This window comes from Corvus cornix, chromosome 3 (assembly GCF_000738735.6).
Source record: "Corvus cornix cornix isolate S_Up_H32 chromosome 3, ASM73873v5, whole genome shotgun sequence".
Taxonomy (NCBI): Eukaryota; Metazoa; Chordata; class Aves; order Passeriformes; family Corvidae; genus Corvus; species Corvus cornix.
This window is the reverse complement of record NC_047056.1, coordinates 1,121,462-1,144,052: the sequence shown is the minus strand read 5'-3', so window position 1 is coordinate 1,144,052 and position 22,591 is coordinate 1,121,462. Positions and strand designations below refer to the sequence as shown.

The 22,591-nt window shown below is 50.3% G+C and overlaps 1 protein-coding gene across 2 annotated transcripts in view; it reads right to left on the bottom strand.

Annotated features, from left to right (window-relative positions):
• The window catches only part of XRN2 (5'-3' exoribonuclease 2), a 32,455-nt gene extending 10,092 nt beyond the window's left edge, over nucleotides 1–22,363 (bottom strand). The window contains exons 1-28 of one of the 2 annotated variants that reach the window (XM_039569262.1): nucleotides 22,224–22,312; nucleotides 20,048–21,631; nucleotides 17,850–17,977; nucleotides 17,649–17,760; nucleotides 17,254–17,365; nucleotides 16,443–16,501; nucleotides 16,274–16,363; nucleotides 15,217–15,289; nucleotides 15,074–15,124; nucleotides 14,759–14,916; nucleotides 14,295–14,369; nucleotides 14,069–14,202; nucleotides 13,925–13,982; nucleotides 13,728–13,835; nucleotides 13,031–13,075; nucleotides 12,612–12,743; nucleotides 11,480–11,598; nucleotides 9,168–9,303; nucleotides 7,509–7,616; nucleotides 7,333–7,422; nucleotides 6,779–6,851; nucleotides 5,917–6,000; nucleotides 5,220–5,317; nucleotides 5,056–5,135; nucleotides 3,866–3,922; nucleotides 3,243–3,311; nucleotides 3,009–3,143; nucleotides 2,042–2,169 (exon numbers count right to left, since the gene is read on the bottom strand). In XM_039569262.1, coding sequence (XP_039425196.1) covers nucleotides 2,042–2,169; nucleotides 3,009–3,143; nucleotides 3,243–3,311; nucleotides 3,866–3,922; nucleotides 5,056–5,135; nucleotides 5,220–5,317; nucleotides 5,917–6,000; nucleotides 6,779–6,851; nucleotides 7,333–7,422; nucleotides 7,509–7,616; nucleotides 9,168–9,303; nucleotides 11,480–11,598; nucleotides 12,612–12,743; nucleotides 13,031–13,075; nucleotides 13,728–13,835; nucleotides 13,925–13,982; nucleotides 14,069–14,202; nucleotides 14,295–14,369; nucleotides 14,759–14,916; nucleotides 15,074–15,124; nucleotides 15,217–15,289; nucleotides 16,274–16,363; nucleotides 16,443–16,501; nucleotides 17,254–17,365; nucleotides 17,649–17,760; nucleotides 17,850–17,890 — 2,425 coding nt within the window. In that variant the 5' untranslated portion in view covers nucleotides 17,891–17,977; nucleotides 20,048–21,631; nucleotides 22,224–22,312. Of the gene's footprint in view, nucleotides 1–2,041; nucleotides 2,170–3,008; nucleotides 3,144–3,242; nucleotides 3,312–3,865; nucleotides 3,923–5,055; nucleotides 5,136–5,219; nucleotides 5,318–5,916; nucleotides 6,001–6,778; nucleotides 6,852–7,332; nucleotides 7,423–7,508; nucleotides 7,617–9,167; nucleotides 9,304–11,479; nucleotides 11,599–12,611; nucleotides 12,744–13,030; nucleotides 13,076–13,727; nucleotides 13,836–13,924; nucleotides 13,983–14,068; nucleotides 14,203–14,294; nucleotides 14,370–14,758; nucleotides 14,917–15,073; nucleotides 15,125–15,216; nucleotides 15,290–16,273; nucleotides 16,364–16,442; nucleotides 16,502–17,253; nucleotides 17,366–17,648; nucleotides 17,761–17,849; nucleotides 17,978–20,047; nucleotides 21,632–22,223 lie in introns of both variants that reach the window. The other variant, XM_039569261.1, reaches the window with a different exon arrangement.
• Nucleotides 22,364–22,591: the final 228 nt, after the last annotated feature.

Sequence of the window (22,591 nt, the reverse complement as noted above, 5' to 3'; positions counted from 1 at the left end):
TAATTGACAAGTTTACTGCCTGCCACGCGAGTCATAAATCAGATGTCCTGTGCTGCAGGAGCCAAACCCGCCATTCCCAGAGCGCTGCCACCCCACACTTGACTCCCCAAGTTATCAGCGCAGACAATTATTCATCAGCTGAAAATTGGCATGTCCAAGGCAAATCAGGGAGCACCGGCGAGGAACACCCCCAGCCGGCTCCCGAGGAGGAGGTGGCTCCTGGCCTGACCGCGTCGCCCTTCCGGAGGCTGATTTCACCGCAGCGTGCGTAGAAAAATACCACACGCCCCGGGGAAAGTTGCTCTGCGTCAGTGCCACTGAACGTGGGGGATTTTGACCACATCAGCTGTGGTTTTTCGGGGATGTGTGGGCTCCGGATGCTTCCCAGTCCAGCCACGCCACAACAGCGGCTCTCTGGCAACGGTACAGCTGATGAACACAACTCGGACACAGGAGACTGTGCTATCCAAGAGGCCTTCCCGTTTCTTCTAACTCGATTTTCTAGCTGAAGGTGCCTGTGCTTTGATGGAGACACTTGGAGGCTGAACGGGGGGGACTGCAAAAGACAACAGGCTGTCCTGCCAGACCTAGGAACACCTTTGGGGTCCAGGCAGAATGCTGTCAGGGGGAAACCGGCCCAAGTGCTTGTGAATTCCCAAACACACCTGCGCAGGCAGACCGCTCCCACTCAGCAAGAGCCTCCCTGCAGCCAGGTTTGGGGAGTTGCTGACACTCCTCACCTTCACAGGCCTGCTGGGCACCAGACCCATGCAAACCGTAACCCAGGATGTGTTACAGTCTTGAGGCAGGTGAACATCCAAAAGGCTGATCCCAGCAGAAATCTGGGGCCGTGCCACCTGGAGGTGTTCTCCTAACACGGGTTTAAGCAGGTCTGACTCTGCCTGGTAAAAGAGGAGCTGAGGCACATGTGGTTCACTCGGCACTGACAGTCCCAGTTGGGCCGGGCTGGGGCCTGACCCTCCCGCCAGGCAGCAGGATGGGTTTGGGGAATGGCTCTAGGGAGCTACGCAGCCCTCAGGCAGTTGGATCCATCCTCCTGATGGACATGAGCTGTTCTCAGCCTCAAGTAATGAGGCACTGAAAGAATCTCCAAATTCTGTGTCAAGCTCTGCCGTAATCAGTTGCAAAGATTTCACACGGCAGTCCACGCAAATGAGAAGTTAATTAGAGTGTAAGTCCAGTCTCCTGGGACAGCTCGGCGTCTCAGCAGAAGAGGAGGAGGAACACAACCCAGTGAAGTGGCAGAGAGCACGTCTGCAGCGTGCAGCGCTGCGGTGTCCCTGCAAGCAGCGCGCCGGGAAGCGGCTCCGGGGAGCGCGGCCCTGTGCGGTGAAGGAGCCTCCGTGAGGCGGCTCCACCTGGCTCCTCTCCCTGCTGCTCCAGACAACAGCAGGACAGCAACCTCTGCCCCGTGGAAAAAGCAGCACAACGAGGAGGGAAGAAGAGCCCAAACAATTGCTCTGAGGTTTGCCAGGCACACCTGCAGAACACGGCTGCGGCGCTCTGAAGGGGAAGGAGGCGTGCGCCAAGGAAAGCCACCTGACAGTCTTCCGAGGCCACCAGATGGACTGGGGTTTCTCATCCACCAGCGGCTCCGAACCTCCTCAGTTTGAGCCAGACAATGGCACTGGGGGGCATTTGCCTGCAGAGTGCTGCCTGTTCAGCACAAGGGGCTCAGGAGCCACGGGGACGAGAGCTCGGGAAGCGCCTCGCGGGCAGGATCGGCTCCAGGGATGTGGGACAGACAGAGCAGTTTGGAGCGTTTCCCACAGCGCACCAGGACTCGGCAGGAACAGCAGCACGGGGACTGCTGAGCTCCTCAAAACCTCCCCAAACCCACATAAATACTCTCTTTTTGGAGATGAATTTGAAACTGCAATGCCTGACTGGCGGTTCTGCCTTCCCATTCCCCATGTCCTCCTCTCCACGGCGTATTGAACCACAGATAAATAAGTGAAATACATATAGATCACGTTTAGACCAACCCAGCTGTGAGAAGCAGGAAGCAGAGCCCACTTACTTGAGAGCAGTTTGGGGATCTGCTGCTGCCCGCCCATGAGGGGCCTGGCGTAGGGGCTGCCGTAAGCTCCGAGCGGCACGGCGTTGGGATACATGCCTGGCATGCCCCGGTCCCTCGGCATCGTGTGGCTGTCAGGGGAAGAAATGGCAAGGGAGCAGGTCAGGATGCCGTGGTGATTCCATCTCCCAGCACAGCTGCCTCCCAGCCCATCCCACGGCCCAGGGATGCACCAGTGGATCGGGGCCCAGGCGCGTCCCAACACACACAGGCCTTGGGAGCTGCTCCCAGGGAAATGCTTGGGTTTCCAACGCCACAGCTGTGCCTTTTATTGTGACTGTGACGTGCAAGAGGGTTCTCAAGTGCAGCCCCAGGACAGCCCCACTTCTCCTTCCTAAAAGGAGGTGCTTTTCCTTCTTGCAGCTCCTCCAGAGGCATAAGATGAAGAAGGTATTTTCTCTTCCTAAGGAGACACTCCAGAGTCTAACTTTATTTGCCAGTATTACAGTCTCCTTTAAAACATTCCCTTCTCTGGCTCTGATAAATGCACGGCTCCTTGCACTCTCCGGTCTGGAAACCCATTTCATTTCTGAAGCTTCTTCGTTTTTAAAAGCATAAAAGACATTCCTGTCTTCATTAACAGTCTTAATTATCATTTGTGCACAATATCCTCATTGTACCCTCTAGGAAGTATTCATCAGACAAGCTTTAAAAACCTAAAACAGCAGGAAAGTGAGCTAGAAATATTTAGGGGGCGGGGGGGAAATATCAAGAAGCAAGCAAGGCATTCCTGCAAAACCCTTCAGTTTTCACCAATACTGAATTCAAATATCCCACCCTGAGGCGTCCAACATGGAAAAACCAGCACCTAAGCTCGGACACTCCAGGCCCGTCCCTTTCCTGCTTGAATTTAAAAAGGAACGAGGAGGGCAGTCCCCCCAGCAAGGCAGCGGTCACCCCACAGCCTTACCCCAAGGTTCTGAACGCCGACTGGTCCAAGTGCACTGGTTTCCTGTCCCTGTTGAAGCCAAGCTGCGGCCTCCAAGGCCTGCCATCACTGTTGGTTTTTTCCCAGTCTCCTGGCTTCAGAACGGGAGCAGGTTTCCTTAACAATAACAACAGTTCCATAAGCACTCACCAGGAGCAAACAGTCAGAGCAATAAATCAGACTGGAATGACTCGAAAGCTGGCAGCTGACACTTACTTTGCCCCAGGTAACACGGTAGCCTTGAAAACAAAGTCTTCAGCAAACTGTGGGTCTTTGAAGGAGATGCTAGAAGAAAGTATTTGAGGGTTAGGTTCACTGGATAACAAGGACAAAGTGAAACAGTAATCGCTGCTTTATCACCAGGAAAGCTAGAAGCAAAGAGATGAGCAGAATAACCTCACTCTTCCAGCTGGAATTCATGGTTTCCAGGACCAAGAAAGAACGAGGCTACAAGGAAAGAGAGTAATGGCTCCCTGGAAAGTTCAGCCTAAGATGAAGAGCAGCATCCTGACTGCTCATATACCATCTCCAAAGACAGGGAGAAAAATCCTGGGGACAGAGAGGCAGGGAGAAGCACAGAACAATTCCAGCCTCCTGACAGTGGCAGATGGAACAGCTGAACCCTTCCTTTAACTCATCACTGCCAGTAACAACACCCCCATTTAGGACATCCTTCCTACAGCGTCCTGACATGGCACGACTCAGCATTTCTTACCGCCTCTGCACGGCCATTCTGCTTGAACCAAGCCGTGCCTCTGGAGATAAAAATGACACAGGTTTTCAGGGCTCTGAGTGCTGCATGCTGTGCACCCTCACATCAAAGCCCAGAGTTTACTGACCTGACTGCAGAGTTCTGCGTAAGGTCCCGCAGCATGGGAACAGGAGACTCCACCACCCTGGCCAAGAGAAAAACCTCTGTCAGAACACCATGTAACGCATTTCTCACCATCTGCTGCTCTGCCAACTGAGCCTGCAAAACACTTATTCCAAAGTTAACTCGCCCTTCCCCTAAACCAAGTGCTTCTGCAAGCACCGGAGCGACTGAATCCTTGTTCCGTGATGCCGCTTGTTTCGCAGCTGCTGTGTGGGGATTCTCTAGGGTCTGTCTAGGGAAGGCAATGCCAGAAGAGGTTTCTTGTTCCTGTTCCCTCCAAGAACAACTCTGACTCGCTGGTATTCTTTCACAACCATGACAAGAACAGAGAAATGCCTATTAGTGGGACCTGGGGTACATTTTCTGTCTGACCAAGCCAGTGTTTGTGCACTTAACAAAAACGAGGCACTGAACAGCTGCTTGTGCCTCTGGGCACGGTCAGAGAAACGAGTGTGTGCCCTACAAGGTGAAGGTTACACTGATCATTCCTCAAACTGGATGCATTCTCTAGAAAACTAAAAATATGGGTATTCTTCGTACGTGCAGCTGGGAACAGCCCTGATTTTAGTGCTACAGCCTAAACTGACACGGACAAAATATATCTAAGCTATCACTACCTGGATTTTTCTCTCACGTAATGCAGGTTGGCATATAAAAAGCAGAGTTTTGGGGTTTTTAGGCAATGTGCACTAACGGGGAGTCACATCAGCCCACATGAGCATCCACACAAAAGCAGAGAAGCCAAAACATGAACAAGGCCACAGAGCACTACTACTTTTATTACCCAGGCCTTGTTTACCACATTAAAACAATAACTAAACACCGAAAAATCTGCCTTCCACTGGCAAAACGACAAACAAAGACTCCTCAGCAAATAAACAAATGCACTGGCGTGTTCAAAAGACATCTGGGGCTGCTTTAAAAGCCGAGTTGTGAGGTTAAAAGAATGGGATCGTAGAAGGAGAGTTTCACTGTTTTGCTGGGGGTCTCCCCCATGCTGGAGGTAACGCAGGCCTGCTGTGAACCCTTGGAACTACGCACGCGGCCTCGGCAGGAGCTTTCATTCACCCCTCGTGGGCACACAAATATTTCTACGGCCCTAAGTGCAGGCCAGGTCCTTGAGCAGCAGGAACCCACCCCGCAGGCCACACTCACTGATCCGGGAGGACGGCGTTGTCGTTCAGCGTGAGCTTTCCCTGGATCCCGTGGCACAGCTCCGGCGGGATATCCACTGCCTGCGGAGAAGGGAGTTCTCCAGCTGAAGCACTTCACCACCCCTCCCACCTGACCATTTCCACCCAGCAACAAGTGCAACCCACCTCTGTGTTTTTGGTCTTGTACTGTTCCACAATGAAGTCACAGAGCGGATGGTGCTTCCCAACAAAGAGAACGTCACCGCCAAGGCTGTTCCTTCTGCCTGGAAAAATGATGGGCATGGGGCAGGAGTTCAGAGGGAAGGAAAGAAGGAACGCAGCAAACCAGCAACCACTGCGCTGGTGACACCTCCACAAAAGCAGAGTTTCACTGTGATTTAGGAGGAAGCCTTGAATGCTCCTTGAGAGTGTAGGAAAGACAATGTCTGCCCAGAGCGGGACGTGCCTGGTCACAAGGACAGCTGGCAGGCAGTAAAATAATAGGAATCTTGTGTTCAGTGGGGAAATGCTGAGTTTAGAACAGAGGAACACTGCAGATACAGACAGAACCGACAAAACCCAGCCCCCCAAACCCCACACATCTCCCACAGTTTACCCCCAAGAACCAGATGTTATTTCTGCACACAGAGAAACAAATGCTGGCCTTTATAAGCTGAACCAGAGTTACAAAAGCAAATCCACTGAGGATCCCTCCAACTACCAGCAGCACCCATGAGGAAGAGTCCCAACCAAACATCGAGTGCACCTTGTTCATTTAGGGTGAAATACATAGGTGGCAACGAAACACCCCAATGCTTCAACAAAACACCCCAATGCTTCAACAAAGCACCCCAGTTCTTTAACAAAGCACCCCAATTCTTACTCTCTTCAGGAGTGAGGTCAGGGTACACTTCCTCCAGAGCAGCTCTGAGGCGCCGCTCGTCCACAAAGGGCAACAACGCCACACCTGGGAAAACCAAACCAGTGTTCTCTCATGCTTGTTGGAAAAACCCAGAAGAACCCCAAAAACAGACACCAGGATGGCGCACTCTGGTAGGTTTCCTGAGCCAAGAAACAGCTACAGCAGAGTGATTCTGATTCAAATTGCATTTTTGCTTCAGAAATCAGATCTTTCTGTGCCTTTATTCACAAAAAACCTGTTGCCCTCAAACTGAAAACCTAACATTTTACCTGCAGTGTAAATGACACCCAGCCAGAGAATCTGGCAGACCTTGAAAATTAACCTTCTCTAAAGAAAGGAAAAGCTGCATAGATGCTGTAATTCTTTTCTCCATTCCTTGTGTGCTCCAAAATATTTCTATATTCCTCAAAGCATTTTTGGCACAGTACTAATGAGCCACTGATTGAGCAGAACAAGATCCATTAATTAAATGCAAAGGAGACAAAAGACAATTACACACTGAGGCTCCTGAAAACAGAAGAATGATTAATCTAGTTCAGGACAAATTAACAAATCTAGAATAACTGCAGAAATTACCAATAATCATTGCCAAACTCCAAAACCAGGTACCGAACTGTAATTTGCTCTTAACGCTGATTTTTTTCTTTTTCCAAAATACACCTGCTGTAAAATGCTTGTCCCCACAACAAGTAACAAAAGTTACCTTTGTGACTCGCTGCAGTGTTTTCTCATTGAGATGATTTTCCAATTTCTCTTTATTTTTAAAGGTTTTTAAGACTAATGTCTAAGAATTAAAAAAAAAAAAAAAGAGCTGAAATTTCACCTTGCCAAGCGTACTTCTTCCCATTCAAATCGATAGCAAAATCTTCAGGGTAGAAGTCAATGATGCTTGATTCCTAGAGTTGAGAAAGCAAAAATCACCTTTAAAGCCAACTCTGGCATGGGTTCAGAATGTCACGTGGTGCCAAACACAAAGATCTCTGATAACAGAAACGTCTTTCATTAAGTGCCATCTAAGCCCAAAGCGAGGAGGATGGGCATTTGCGTTACTCAGAGATTTAAAATAAGGAATTAGGGAGGAGAGAATAATTAGGATAAGGAGGAGAGCTAATTAGGATAAGTTATGTGCTCCCCAACTAAGTTTTGGAAGGTTTCTGTGAGAAACGAGACCATCTGAAGTGTAAGAGAGCTGGGAAATGTCATCTGAATTCCAAGAAATCACTTCTAAGGATTTCTGAAGAACCACTGCCACCTACCAAACCCCTGCCCTCCCGGTCTGCAGCATTTTCTCTGCCTGAAGTGAAAAGCAGCAGGCCACATTCACACCAGTGCAAGATGACCTGAGCTTCCAGATAGGAATACAAGATGGATTCTCACCGGGTCTGTCATGAGCTTCCTCCACGTCGGCGGCAGAAAATTCCCACTGGCGGCCGGGAACACCCCCATCAGCTGTTCAAGAGGCTTGAACTGTTGAAAGCAGACAAGCAGATGTGGGACACTTCTAATGGGAGGGTAAATCAGCAGTGAACGAACGGATAAACCAAGAGCCCTACCGGTTTGGAGCCCTTCTCAAAATCTGAGGGCATGTCTGCAATTCCCTCGAAGTCCGAGGCAAAGGGAGCGTAGTGGAAAGGGTAATACCAGTTCCAGGATGCACAGCCCTGGGGCAGGGAGGGGAGAAGACACAAAATCAGGCACAGCAGCAAATTCAAACCATGCAGGCCGGTCACCAAACATGACCAAAGGGCAGGGAGCAGTACTGTCCTGGCAGCACCCAGCTTGCAGCACCCAGCAAAATCCCGCTGCTAACCCGGGGCGGCGTGGGGGAGCAGAGACACCCAGCATCTGCCGCAGGCTGAAAAGCATCCTGGTTCTAACTGGTGCTTCCCTCCCCAGGACCAGCACTAGCACACACTTGGAGCAGCACTCTGCTCTTCCCCTTCTGTTCTCCTGCCTTGAGCAGTGGGGAATACACAGCGTGTCCTCAGGAAGGAGAAAATCAAGCAAACTCAGAACACACCAGAACACCATGCACCTCGTAAAGGAAACGTGGCTCCAGGAGGTCTAAGTCAAGCTTTCACCTCCTCAGCTATTTTTCTTAGCAGCACCACTTGAAACAAAAGCCCACTACTATTCTGACTTCCAGTTCTGAACAATTAAATGTCAACGAGGCTCCTGCAGTGATATTTTTGGTACAAAATTACAGCGCCTATAATTATTCGCTGCAGTCCTTCAGACAGACTCCAAATGTTTCAAAAGCCAGGTGGATTGCTTTCATTCTTTTTTCCCCTTTTTTCTCCCCCCTCTCCAAACAGATGTTCCCACTAGTGGGACATGCCCTGCATCATCAGCTTTCTGTAGGAATGGAAAGGCACGTGATGTATTCTGGCACAACTTTTACAGACAGCCAGCAGCAGTTACTGGAGTCAGTTTTTACTGTGGTGAAAAGAAAAAAAGCCAAACAAAGACCCTCGAGCAACCCTATTTTGGAGCTCCCCCAGCCCAGTGGCTTCCTAACACAGCCCCATGCGGAAGCTCCGAGTTCCTGCTGAGACAGACAAACTGCACAGGCTGGAGCACATTGTGCTCCCAGGTCACACAGCCAATCTGACTGACTCTGCCTTCAGGGCACGGAGCTCCTTATTAGCCATCAGTGCGACAAAACCCCACCACGGCCCACTAATCTCTTGCCAATCTGACATCTCAATTATCAAAAGATTTAAATCGGATCCAGATTACTTCAGTCGCAACACACTTCATGGAACAGCATTACAATCCACGAAGGAGACTGACAACTCTGTCCCTTGCAAATTCTTACTGGCATTTCACATTTCACAGGCTTTGTCCTTTGTTCCCTCATTTAGTCACCTGCAATGTCACTGTTTCTGGGAAAGGGAAAACAGCAGCAGTTCTTGCTGCACCAACAAGTGGTGGGGCACTTGATGGGAGAACCTGAATCCCAGAACCATCGAGGCTGGAAAAGAGAGACTCTGAGACCAGAGTCCAACCTGTGACCAATCACCACTCTGTCAACCAGATCAGAGCAGTGTGTGCCACGTCCAGCTGCTCCTTCAGCAGCTCCAGGGACGGTGAAACTGCATTCGAACCTCCAGAGTCAAACAGAATTGGGCACACATTTATTTCACATCTCCAACAAAACCCCACGGCTTTTCCAAGACCGAAACAAAATCAGACAACAATCTCTGGGGTACCTGATAGTAGTATCTGAGAACCCAGCAAAGCCCTTCCACGTAGGACTGCACAACCTTGCGACGGAATTTCTCATCTGACGCGTCCACGTCGAATTTGTTTTTGTAGTAGCGCTGCTTCCAACCGGTTTCCCACAACCTGCAACACAACCAGGCACGGATAACACGTTTCCATGGATGGACACCTTAACAGATGCACATCTGCAGGTCTGAATTACAGTGTAAGACCAAGCCCCTTGCTACTTCAGTTGCCATTTGTATACAGTTTGAATGAATGCAGAAAAAGTGATGCTCAGCAGCAACAGAATAAAATGTGACTGTTGGCAGAACTGACAGTGTTTTCCCGCTACTCCAAATACAAAGGCAAGCAAATCAGTAATAATAATGTCCGTGTTCTGCTGCTGCTTGGACAAGCTGTGACTACCAGAGGCACTTCTGCAGCTCAGCGCCCTGTGCTTGCTGCCTCACATCAGATGAGCTCCCTTTCGCCCAGCATTTTCAGTCTCTCAGGCCAGAGATGGACGCTGGGATCACAGCAGCCACCTCGGCCACGGCTCGTCCTTCCTTCACACAGCTCCCCCTCACGTCTGTCCACAGATGGGGCAGGGAGAACAAACACTTGTTCCTCGTTCACACAGGGGCACCTGCACCCTGCAGCTCTGCTGTATCACGTCAGCAAAGAACCAAACTGGTGAAACCACATAATCCCTTAATAACGATTTGTTTTCTTAAACAGGCTTCTGTTCCAAACAACTCCAAGAGGTCACCTCAAGCTGGCACTGGTCAGACTCTCCCAGAGTCCTAACTCCTGTGTGTGGAGCTGCAGGAGAGAGCCAGGAGCTACTCATGCTTCCTTACAGGATGCGCATCCCCTTGGCTCTGCGAAGAGGATCTTCCCTCGCTTCTGTCTTGAGACAGTTGCTCAGGACAGGGACCCTTTGTAAACCCTTCCAAGATGATTCACACTGATGGGCAGGCAGAGAAGCCAAGAGATGTTTTCAAGGCTTCCAGAGAAGCAGGTGAGCAAGGACAGAGCTCCTGGCACCGAAGGCTTGAGGGATGCAGTCAAGAACATCTGCGGGCTCTGAGCTGCCTGGCAGACAGACACTCGCATAAATTCAAAAAACCTTCCTGTGACATAAAACCCATCTGCAGCCGACTGCAACAATTTGTTCTGGTTTCAAAGTCATTCTAAACACAGAACATATTTTCACAAACAGCCTGGCCGTATCTAGGACATCTATGCAGTTCTTTTTATTTACAATGCCAAGCATAGAATTAGCTTCCACTCAGAAAAGGACATGAAAAATATTCTGAGCTACAAGAGCTTAAAGAACTGTGGTTGAATGTAGCACATCCTCTTCCTTGGCAATACCAACCCTGTCAGAACCACTGCTGCTCGTAAAGCACCACAGTTCATTCACACTGTTCAAGCTTCTTTCAGACCCTCTGCTGACGCTCAGACGGAAAGGAATATTAACAGTTATCCTGATTTTATATAAAAATTCTGCTTGCTTGATTAAAAAAAAAAAAAAATCAGTCCCCTCAGATACAGACACATGGGAAAGAAAATAAGAATGAGAGCTAGAATTGTGATATTGGCAAAGCTGATGGGCCACATGTCACAAACACATTGTGGTGACTGTGACCAGAACTCCACAAGGAAACAACCCTGGGTGTTTTCCCACGTCCACCCAGGGCCTGACTGCACAGACACCAAATCCCCGTGGCTGCATTTCTCAGGAACAGCTGCAAGGGCCTTCACCCTCGACTCAAACAGCAAGAGCTTCACTGAAACCCTTCACCAGTGCAGGCTCACTGGTACTTAATGCTCAGAAAATTCCTGTCTCGACCATCCCAGGCTCAGCCTTCCTAAGACGGTGCAAGAACTCAGAGACAAACCCGGGCCTGCTGCAAACCAGAGATGGAGGAGACCACTGGAAGTGAGGACAAACGCTGCTGCCCACGCGAGCAGTCCGAGATGCGCGGGTTAAGCAGCTGCCAGATTCCAGGGAACAGCGGCATTCCGCTCACATAATCAGGGAATGTCTCGCCAAGCTCAGTCTCGGAGGGAGCAGTGGCTTGGAGGCTGCAAACCTGCACGCATACTAATCTGGATACTTGGGTTTAACAGCCGGAGCTCACCCATCTCACCGGAATTTACTGGATATTCTCACCCTCCACATTAATTACTGCTGGATAAAAAGATCATAGGAAAGCATCCAAAGGCACTGCTGCACTGAGCTAAATGGCATTAATTAGGCTGCATCTATCTCAGCAATTTGCTAACAAAGTGCTACAAAAAATGGCCTCACCTGATATTATCCTCTGGCTCAGGTTCACTGTCGCTATCCTCAGATTTCCGCTTAATTCCTCCTCCCAGGGACGGGCTGCCATCAGGAGTCAGGCTGGTGTTTGGAGATGCTGAAGTTGTCTAGGGTCAGAATTATTACAGATAAATAGGGGGAGGGGGGCGGGGAGAGGAGAGGAGGATTTATGAGGCTTTTAAAATTCAAGTTAAAATTAACAGCTCTGTGATAATCACGGGCCTTCTCTTCAGCTCCAAAAAAACTCCAGGCAAAGGCTGCACAACCCCTTAACCCATCGAGTCAAGGAGCAAAAGGGAAAAACTCATCCCTGTTAAAAGGCAGGCACTGATGCACAGAGGCAAAGATGCCACTGGCTTGGAGAGAGAAAAGGATGCAGTAAACAACACAGTATGAACTGATTTAAAAATGCCATTTCGGATACATTCCGATTTTGGAGCACCGCTGCAGCTTCCGCTACAACTTCCTTTTGCAGTACTAGTGAAAAAAAAAAAAAAGGTGCTTCTAAGGTGCTCAGAACTGCCAGAAATACTCTGAGTTCCTTCACAGCTGGTCTTTTAAACACCTCTCAGATTTACCTATTTTAATATTAGGGCCTAAAAGAAACGTCTCCCATTCCATAAGGGAACTAATTTGCGTGACTCAGGCGCAAAAAACGTTTCGGGATTAAAAGGGAAGAGCAGCACAAATTATACTTTGGAAAAGCACATTGTACTTTGACTTCAGAGACAGAACAGACATCTTTGTGATGAAAAGAACTTTTAATTTGGTTGCTGCTTGGATGAAGGTCTCTACCCAGAAAGAAAATATTTGTCGTAATTGTTATTTAAAGTGAACAGGACTTCTAGCAGAGCACTTCTTCTCTGTCTTCCCTCACTAACACCACCTTGCCCAAAATTTCATCCGAGTCTCTCCTTTCCCCAGGGAAAAGCATCATTCCAAGCAGGAATGAAGAAGACAATTTTATTCAAGCAGGCTTAGAAAAATCAGTCATTAAAAGCCACTTCCTCGAAGAATAATGTTTTAGGTGTCAGCTTTTCAAGAAAACCTGATGGGGCAGAGAAAAAGGTGCCTGGAGTATTTCCTTTCTCTGTGCCAACACCTCTGAACATGTACTCACAGAGTTCTGCCTGTCATGCATCCTCATCTCAAAGGCAGCTTGTCGAGGGTTACTGATTGCCTGCGGGCTGGATCGATTTCCCAGGGCTTGAGGGGAAAACTGGCCACCAGGAATAAAGGAAGGCTGATCCCTCTGCAAGATAAACACACACAAGGCTGCTGAAAGAGCTGTGTGATCTCCCCAGCACTGAGGTGATGCTCTCCCACAACTGTCAGACTAACATTATGTGGAACTGAATACACAAGGGCCCATTCTTAAAATATCCAAATAGAAAAAAAAACTCAACGTAATTTAAAATTTTTAAACTTCACACGCAGGCCAGAAGACACCATGATCACACCTGCAGTTCCAACCTCCAGAAACAAAAGTAGACATTTTAATTCTTGCTAGTTTCTGCACTGGGTAAGGAGTTCACTTACCTTCAATCTTTTCCTTTTCTCTTTCTGCCGTCTTTTAAAGTTATCCTAAACAAACACAAAGTGAAATAAAGTCAGTCAAGGACACAAATTCCTTGGAAAATGGTTTCCTTATAATCCTCAACTGACCACGCCACAAGGTTTTCAGGGAATGTTCTGAACGAGACATGGGTCAATTCTTGTGTCTGTAAACCCAACAGAAATGGGATGGAATTTCCTAACCCTACCCTGAAAATCTATGGGGGAAAAAAACCAGCTGGGAACTCAAAGCCCCAGAGCTCTGGTAATGGCTTAAACCATCTGCTAAATTTAGCTGTAGCCTTACTCGGGGCTGACAGCAGTGTGAAAGGACACAGACTCCTTGCCTGCAGTGCAGAGCTGCCCAAAGAAAGTGTCAAAGACACATTAAAGTCTCAGAAACAGGGAAAGAGAACTCGAGAAAAGGTTTTTTTCATTCTGTGATTCCTGGGCCAACTGAAAACCTGAACGTCAAACTGGCATTTCCAGGAAAAGAAGCTCAGCTGGAAGCACAAGATTATTTTTTGAGCATGGAAGAATTCACCAGCGATTATAACAAAGAAAATACAAAACCTGGCTTTGTTTTTTTTTTCTCCTTATTCTCTTAAAGGAGTGTCTTTGGCTAACAGTAAGCGATTAAAACCGAACTCCAAGAACGTAAGAGCAGCAACAAAATAATTACATCGTCGTCTTTCCTCTTTTTGAAAATACTGTCTTCAACCTCCCCAACAGCCAGCATGATCATCTGGACCCGCTGCAGGTTCACAAACCCACTTTCAGTGAGGTAGCCCTGCAGGTCAGAGAACAACAGAGGTGAGAAACAAGCCCGCTCTGCAGCACACAGGCGGGTATTTTTAAAGGAAGAGGAAGGACTCTCACCCCGGTTTTGTGCACCACGTTTTTATAGATGTTAACCAAGCGATCGATCGCTCCCTCCCTAAACACAAACCACAGGGTGAGACTGGCGCCAGTTAAAAGCACAGGAGCCGTTCTTGCAGGGAAAGAAAACACATTCTCATGTACCTGATCTCCAGAGATGGCAGATGAGGGAGGAAGTCGTTCCCCACAAAGAAGCACATGAAGACCCAGTCATCAACACTCCTTTCAAAATCAAAGGTGAAAGGCAAGCTGGCCATCGTGAGCTCTCTCTCCAAATACTGCAACACACACGCACACAGGAGAAAGGAGCTTAGGAAACGCAGCCCAGGGTCTGAAGTGGCATTCACAGCAAGCGGCTGCTGCACCTCACCTCTCGCAGGACACACAGGCGGATGAAGATGAATTCCTGTTCCGACATCGGCAGGGTGTCGGCGAACTGATCGTGCTAAAACAGAGGGGACTCGCGTTAGATCCCAGCGCATCCCAGAGCTTCTCCAGCCCCACTTTCACGGCCTGCTGAGAGAGGGGTTAACAGGGATCCAAGAACCGGCTCCCAAGCCCTTGTGCCAAGCGTGCACCTTGCTGCTCTGCACCTACGTTTAGTTCTTGATCCTTGTTTCTCATTCGGTGGGAAAACCCCCGAACGACAAAACACCACAAGGGAGGGTGTCAGGTTTGGCACGATACTTTTGTGTTTTTACTTCCAAGAGGAAAGCCAGGTATTCCCAATAACAATTCGCACCACGCTTCAGCCAAAATCAACAGCAAGAACGATTTGAGGATCGCCTTCTACACTACAGATTAAAAAAATCCTAGAAACAGCAAAATTCTTACCTTTCCTTGTTTTTCTCTGGGCAGACCTTGGCAATCCTTAACCTCATGCCCCATCTGGTTACAGAGAGCACATGGCTTGGGTTTATTTGGTTTGAACTCTTCCCTAATGATGGTGAAGTTTGGTTCGTGTGTAGCTAAGCCAAGCATGATCAGATCAGCTACCGAGCAAGAGAGAAGAATAAAACGTGATGAAGGATAAACATCATTGAGTTTTGGGGCTTTTTTTAGAAAAAAGTTTACAAGCAAAGTAGGTTCTGCCTCAACCAAGACGTTGATGTGATCACCCAGAAACCACAAAAGCAAGAGGGAACTCACCGTCAGCCCCACACAGACAGTGGTGAGTGTTCGGGTCGTGGTTTGGTTGTGCTGCACAAAAGAAAATTGCATTTTGTCAAAGTCGTGCAAAGTGAGTTCTTACTGACCGCACCTTAAAATGTCCACATTAATTGGAATTTTACCTCTTTGCCTCCTGATGTAATCCATGATTTTATGTTCCCCTTCACCAGGAGCACTGGCGTCCGACAAAATAACCTGAAAAACATCCAAACCACGTCAGCAACTAATGATGCCGCAGGAAAAAACCAGTAACGTATGCACTGAACGCAGCACCTGACTCATGAATACCTGAAACTCTAATTTGTGGCCTCAACTAAAATAACGTGACTTAGGATGAAATTATTTTACAAGCATGGAACCAGTGAAGAGACCCTCACTTTCCTCTGGCAGTTCCAGGCTGAAGCTGACGTTGATTCAAATTCCACTGAAACAATCACGTCACCTTGGACGTGTCCTGATAAACCATCAGGGCAACGAAACGAGCACTGCAGAACTCGCAGATTCAGCTCACTGATGCACTGGAACATGACCTCGTCACCCCGTCCTCTCCCTGCCATCCTGACGAGCATTAGTGTCCACAAACCCCCATCTGATGGGGGGAATCGAGCAGAGCCAACCGCCCCTCACATTAGAGCACTTGAATGGTCAGCTCATGCCAAAATAACACAGGCAGCTGCATTTCCTGCCTGCTCTGCTCCTTGTGTGCACAGAACCGGGGGAGTGCAGCGGTTGGGCAAGAAGAGGGGAGAATCTCCAAGCCCAGAAAGCTGGCGTGTGTTGTTTTCACTGCCCGCCATTAGAGCCACAGAGAAAACGCAGCCGTGCTGAGGGAGCAACTAGAAAAGAGAAAACAGCGCCAAAAACACAACTACAATGTATCTTCACACTTTCCCTGACAGCCGAAAAAGTATTCCTCAAGCCCTGTCTCCCATGAGGGGAAATTGTGGCTTTCAGCAGCACACCTTGGCCCTTCAGTGAAATCACAGCAAATGGTGCTGGGAGATGGAGCTATCAGCACGAAATGGACCTCCAAAGTCCCAGCAGGACGTGCAGATCAGCCTGCTGTCAGTAACAGCTCGGAGCCAGGCCAAGAGACAAACCTGTCCAATTTCTACTGCTCTTCAGCTGGATCCCAAAGAGCTCCTTCATTTCCCTCAAGGGTGAAAGTGGAGAACTTACTGTCAGGTTCTTCCAGCCCGGGTCGCTGTTCAGGCGGTCGGCGATGTAATAGCGGAGGCATTTAGCGAGATTGTCCATAAACTCGGTTCCCTAAAAAGGGTTGGGAGGGAAGAAATTAAACCTTCATTCAGCCCCTGGCAACCGCTGGCTACAGGGCCAGGCCACTCACCGGGGTGATACAGTTGCTGTCAAACCTCTCCTTCACCTCCTCTGGAGGCAGAAAGCCACCTGGAGCAACAGAAACAGAGTTTTTGAGTTACGTCCAGATGGACCCTTGCCAACATTTTTGCATGAGGAAACCCAGACAGCTCCCCTGGGAATAATTAACTCACTGAAACCAGTCTGTTTAATAAAATTCCCACAAAACAAAACGAAACCAGCTCTTACCACTGTACTATCTCCTCCACCCTACAGGTGTTACCACGTTTACGAACGTTGTTACTTCAGCAAAGTGATTTCAAAGCCCAGACAGCAGCAGCACACTCCCCTCTCACTCCAGCTGTGTCACCACCACCCTCAAAGTTGCTCTGACTTCTGTTTCCTCAGTGAATTTAGAGCTTCCACTGTCAAGTAACTCCCCTTGCTGGCAGCTCATTAACCCTGTGCGGGAGTACTTCCATCCGATCCCTGCTTTTAAGCCTCAATCCTCCTTTCATCAAGCCCTACAAACGTGTACTTCCTTCCATAAGGGTTTCGGTTGTTTCCCACTGCATTTATCCCCGCTCTTCTGTTCAATCTATTTTCAAAAGGAATTAAGAGCACTCAACACAAACTCATTTCAGGCAGGAGACCGAAGAAGAAAAAGATGACATTTTGTTTTGTCTCAGTTCTTAACTTTGGAAAACACAGATCCAGCCTTCCCCGGGCTTGTTCTCCCCTTTTCCCGGCAACGCACACGCGCAGCCCCGTTCGAAACCTTGCCGCGGCGATCAAACAAGGTGCTTCTCGTGGGAGAGCCCCTGAGAAGGTCACTGCCCTACCTTTGGCCAGAATTTCTTGTCGGATTTTTTGCTTCTCCTCAGCAGCTTCCATGCCCTCCTTTGAGGCTCTGAATCTCCTGGACCGCTGTTGATTCATTTTGGCACGTGGAGCCTGAAAGAAAAGTATGGAAAACCTCGGGTCACCTGGGACACCCGGACAATGTCTCCTGTCCTGAGAGCTGCTTCAGGCTACAAGTTATTGACAGAGGTGATTTCTCATCAGACCTACTGAAGGCCAGGCTGGACGGAGCAACCTGTGCCGGTGGAAGGCGCCCGTGCCCACGCGGAACCAGGCGATCTTTAAGGTCCCCTCCAGCACAAGCTGCTCCACGACTCTGCCGTACTGAGGGGAGACGAGGATTCTACAGCTGGGAACTGAAGGTGTCCATACTCACCACTCCATCTATGGCCATGTAAAGGAGTCTCCTGGGTCTCACAATGTTGAAGATCCTGTCGATGTACTCAAAAATCGCCACCATCATCTCATCTTCGTTTTTGGGCGCCGGCCTAAAACACAGAGCAAACTCGATTTAACCCCTGAAACGCCACCAGTGAAGGCAGGCGTTACCTGTGAAGAGCCCCACAAAGCGCCTTACTTGTCCTCTGGGTGCGTGCAGGGGTGAATGATGCCGTTCATGTCCAGGTAGAGGTTGTCGAACTCCACCTCGTTGGGGTTGGCTTTGCTCGTGTCGATGGGGACCTTGACACCATTGCACTCTTTGGCCTGGGGACGCAGTCAGGACAAGGATTTCAGCACAAATAACCAGCAGCTATTCACACACAGGTTCACAAAATCCTACTTCGGCCGCAGAAGGAAAAGATCGCGGTGAGCAGCCACATCACCTGGAACTCTTCACTGTTAAACAGCACCGCTTCCTACAGCTGCTTTCAACCACAAAGCACTGCTGACGAGAGAAGTTCCCGTGTCCCTCGGTATTCCTTCCTCCCAAACCACCCGGAGCCACCCGCGTGTCTGAACTATTTCAGCAGTGGATCCTTCAACACCCCCCAACAACCACGGTCACTTTTGTTTCCTCACCCTAACTTCAGGTTTGTTTTGTCTGGGCCTTTGCTGCTGTTGGGTTTGTGGCTGGGTTTTGTGGTTAGTTTGGTTAAAAGGCAGTTAGCAACACTCTGATTCTCCCTTCCAAGGCAACACCACCAGCCACACCTGTAACATACCGGATTAAATCCCAACAGTGTGGAAGTGACAGGAGCCGAGCAAGGAAAAGCCTGATGGTTTTCAGAGGAATTCTGGCTGGAACGGGTCATAACACACCACAAAGGTGGAACAAAGTGTGCTCTTGAGCAGCTGGGCATAAAGCCAAGTTTAAAAATGAGTGGCGTGTTCTGAGGTGAAGGCTATGGTCCCAGGATTGCACGGGACAGGGAAAACCGGGATACCGCCGGTTCTCCCATCACATGGAGCTTGGAAGCTGCTGCTGAGCCAACATCAAGCACTTCCCTGAACTTCTGTCTGCAGACTGCCTGCTACTCACTGAGTGAGTTCCCCACATCTCTAACATGGATTCAGAAGGAAAAAAACCCCAAAACTTACAGATCATGCTGTCAACTTTGGACAATTTTCCTGCTTAAAGCAGCAGCAGGACTGGCTGAGCTTATCCCCCTCTTAAAAGGCCAAAATTAAACCCTCCAAAGCCTTTCTCTGGTATTTATATTTGGCCCAGTTATGCTGGCAGATGACATCCCCGAGCACTGTTTGCTCCCTCTGCTGAGCTCTCTGGACACACACACACACTCTCAGATGGTGTGGTTTTAGCAGAAACTAAGTGTTGGGTGCAAACATTGTACCTTACTGCAGGCCACCCCCCAGGGTCTCCTGCATGCCCCCCCCACGCTCTCCCCCGAGCTAAAGGGGATTTGGAAGGAATGGCAGCCCCGGGAGGCAGGAAACGAGCCCCCCTTCACAAACCCGTGGGGGTTTTCATGCAGCAGCCTGCTGGAAGGCTGAAGCATCTGGCAGCGATATCTCTTGTGATATAACTAAACTGTTCGCTTCTCATCCACGGCCTCTATTGAAACCATTGAAAACAGATCTTCAAACGTGATACTTTAGTTGCAGCTTTATTAATTCCTGTCCATTTGGTTAAGAATATTCTCTCCTGGATTTTTTATTATCTTCAAGATCTTCCTCTCATTCTTCCTGCTCAGCTTAAGAAGAAGATTATTTCTTTTTCTTAAATCTGATTAATCTAGCAAGGTAAGAGAACAAGGATCAACTTTTCAATATTTCAAAGAGACAAGCTACAAAGATAGATACAAAATTTCTGATTAGAGAGATTTACAGCAATCCTAAAACACACACGGAGCTGATGACATCGTGAGAGAAGCTTAAATTCATCTACAGTAAGACAAACTACAGCTTCTCCCTGCTGTCCTAGTCCACTCTCAGATTTATGACCAGATTTGAATATAAAAAAATGTTAATGAATGCGATTTATCCGTGTGCTGTCCTGGCTGTAATTGCAACGTGCTCTTGAGTTGGAACAAGGCAACGTGGATGAGGACAGCAGCAGCTGCCGCTTCACTGGCGGCAAATCGAACCCAAGGAATTGGTTGTGTCCCCCCATTTATTTTAACAAAGAACTTCGGCTGCTACAAGCTCAGTTACCAAAGACCGAAAAAAAGGGGACACACCATCAGTAAAACCAGGGCTACACAAACCTTTGTTTGGCCTAAACGTGAGAGTAGCTTCGGTTACAGGGAGATAAATCTAAACACTCATAAATGTGCCGAAAAGGGCAAATCTGCTCTCAGAGGAAACTGCCCTGACCTGTTACGGATGTAACTGCTGCTTAAATGCTGGCTGCTCTCAGGTGACAGGTCTGGAAGGGTTTTATCCAGGAACAGCTGGATCACCACCACAGCCCCTGCACCGGGGCTTCCCAGAGCCTCAGGACAGCTCACAGCAGGGATGACACAACCCAGGAGTCTGGTGCAGAGACCAGCAGAGCCAGCGCTGCTGGCGCTCAGCATTAAGGGAAAAAACTGTAAAGCCCACAACCTCCTCCTTTTTCTATAAAAATTTCCAGACAGATTCTTAGATCTTAATTATCCCCCATTAAAAATTCACTTCTTGCAGGGACAGGTAAGATAAACCTCCCAGCTTGCTGAGAGGGGCTGAAATCACAGCTGCAATAAAACCACAAGAGCAACTGACAATTTTAGCCAAACCTCCTCTGTTTCACTGCCTGAACCCGAAGCACGGCAGCGCCCTGGGGAAGCACAGAGCTGAACATCCTGCTGCAGGCAGGCCGGGCACCTCCGCAGCCTCCACATGGAATTCCATCCCTTTGCCCTCTTTTCCCCCATCTCCTCCACCGTGAAGCTCCCACACTTCATCTCCTTTCCAGGCGTTTCCCCAAGGGGAGGCACACCTTGGAAGGAGGAGCAGAGAGGCAGAAGCCCTGGCACAAGCTCTGAACTCTGCAAAGCAGTGTTCGGGAAGGGCAGAATGCAGCCGGTACAACCCAACAAAAGAGAACACAAATTATTTGGAGGAGCAGTTTGGGAAGCAGGAACTCCAGAGCTTGCCTTCTCAGAAACACCCCGAGTTAGCCCTGAGGAGGAGAACTTGCCATGCTCAGGGCACAGTAAATCCAAGGGAGACCCCCCTGCTGCCATCCTCCCTGTCCCCTCCCACCGCGTCCCACAGGATGGCACAACACTCCCGCGGCTGCAGGGATGTGCCTGAAGGAACCAGCCCACAAAAACCCACGTAAACGAACATCATCTCAGCTGCAATACTGCCTGGAAAGGCACCTGTGGGACCCTGCAGCAAAGCTGTGCCACAGCCTTCACCGAAACCTCCTCCTGCTGCTACGGCAAGCCAGGTTTCAGAGGATGCCTTTGGAACAATCAGCTCCCTGTCCGGCCAGGAGATGTTTATCCTGGGCTAGAACACACCAGCAACGAGACAAACCCTGCCCTGAGGCTGCTCCAGGTTACAGAGCGCCAGCACCTGCTCGGATGCAGCGTGACATTCCAGGCTTGGGGCGGTTCTCCAAACAATAAAGCCCCAGGGAAAAGCAGGGAGCTGCAGAACAACGAGTAAGACCCGCAAATGACGCGGCTGTGGGGATTACGCAAGAGTCAGGAGGCTGAGAGCCCGAGGAAGCAGGGAAGCGCCTGTGGGTATCCCAAGAACCCCCTGCAGCTCCAAGGCACAGCTCAGCTCCCCCTCCAAAGTCCCCTTCCCGCCCTGCCTCCTTGTGCTGCCCATCCCTGGAGCAGGATCCGCCTGGAAACAGGGAGGCTGAGGAGCTTCCAGACCCTCAGGCTGCTTTAAACCACTTCCTTGGCGTTTTCTCACTCGTTCCAAGACAGGCAGCTGCGCTCCCGAAGCTTGCTGCGGCTTCTGATTCCCAAAAAAAGTTGTGGAAAAGCAGGGACTGTGAGAGACAGAGAGGAAACAGCAAAAAGCACCCCCCCCCGTTCCCTACTCAAGCTTCACCAACGCCACGAATCCCACTTTTCCGGCCCGAAGTCGCAGGAAGGCAGAGCCGGGAAGGGCTGGAATTGCAGCGAAGCGGCTGGAGAGGGGGAAAGTGGAGGAGAAGCCCGGTTCCCGCTCCGAGCGCCCATTCCCACTTCCTCCACGTGCGCATTCCTCCCAGGAGCGCTCACGCGCGCCAGCGGGAAGGAGCGAGGGGCTGGGATAACTCCTCCCGCACAGCGGCCGCTTCCACCGGGATTACAGCTCCGGAGAAGAACTCCGAGAGCCCAAACCTCCCCAAACCCCAAACAACACCCAAACAAAGCCCCAGCCCGCCCGCCCACCCACCGAGCCGCCCTGGAAAAGCCCCGGGGGAGCCCCCGGGGGCCCGGCGGGGACTCAGCACCGGGGGCTGCACCGCTGCGGCCCAACCGGCCCCGACCCCCCGCGCCCGCCCCGCCGAGCCCCGGGGCGGCCGCCGGCGGGCCCGTGCCGTGCCGGGCGGCCGGCTCACCTTCTCCTCGACGCAGTTGACGATGATGGAGGGGTACTTGCGGCTGAGCCAGCGGAAGAAGGCCGGGACCCCCATGGCGCGGGACCGGGACGGGCCGCGGCGAGCGGGACCGGCGGCACCGGCGGCACTTCCGGGGTCGGGGGGCGGCGCGGGGCACGCCGGGAAGGGGCGGGGGCGGGACGCGCGGTCACGTGGGGCGCGCGCCCGCGGCGCCGCCGGCGCCATCTTAGGTGTGGGCTGAGGGCACGGCAATGGCGGCCTGAGGGGAAGCGGGGGGCGTGAGGGGACGGCTCCCCCCAAAACGTGTCTGGGCAGCTCCTGGGGCACGAAAGGGACACCCAGAGGGAAAAAGCAAAGCCTGAGGGCAC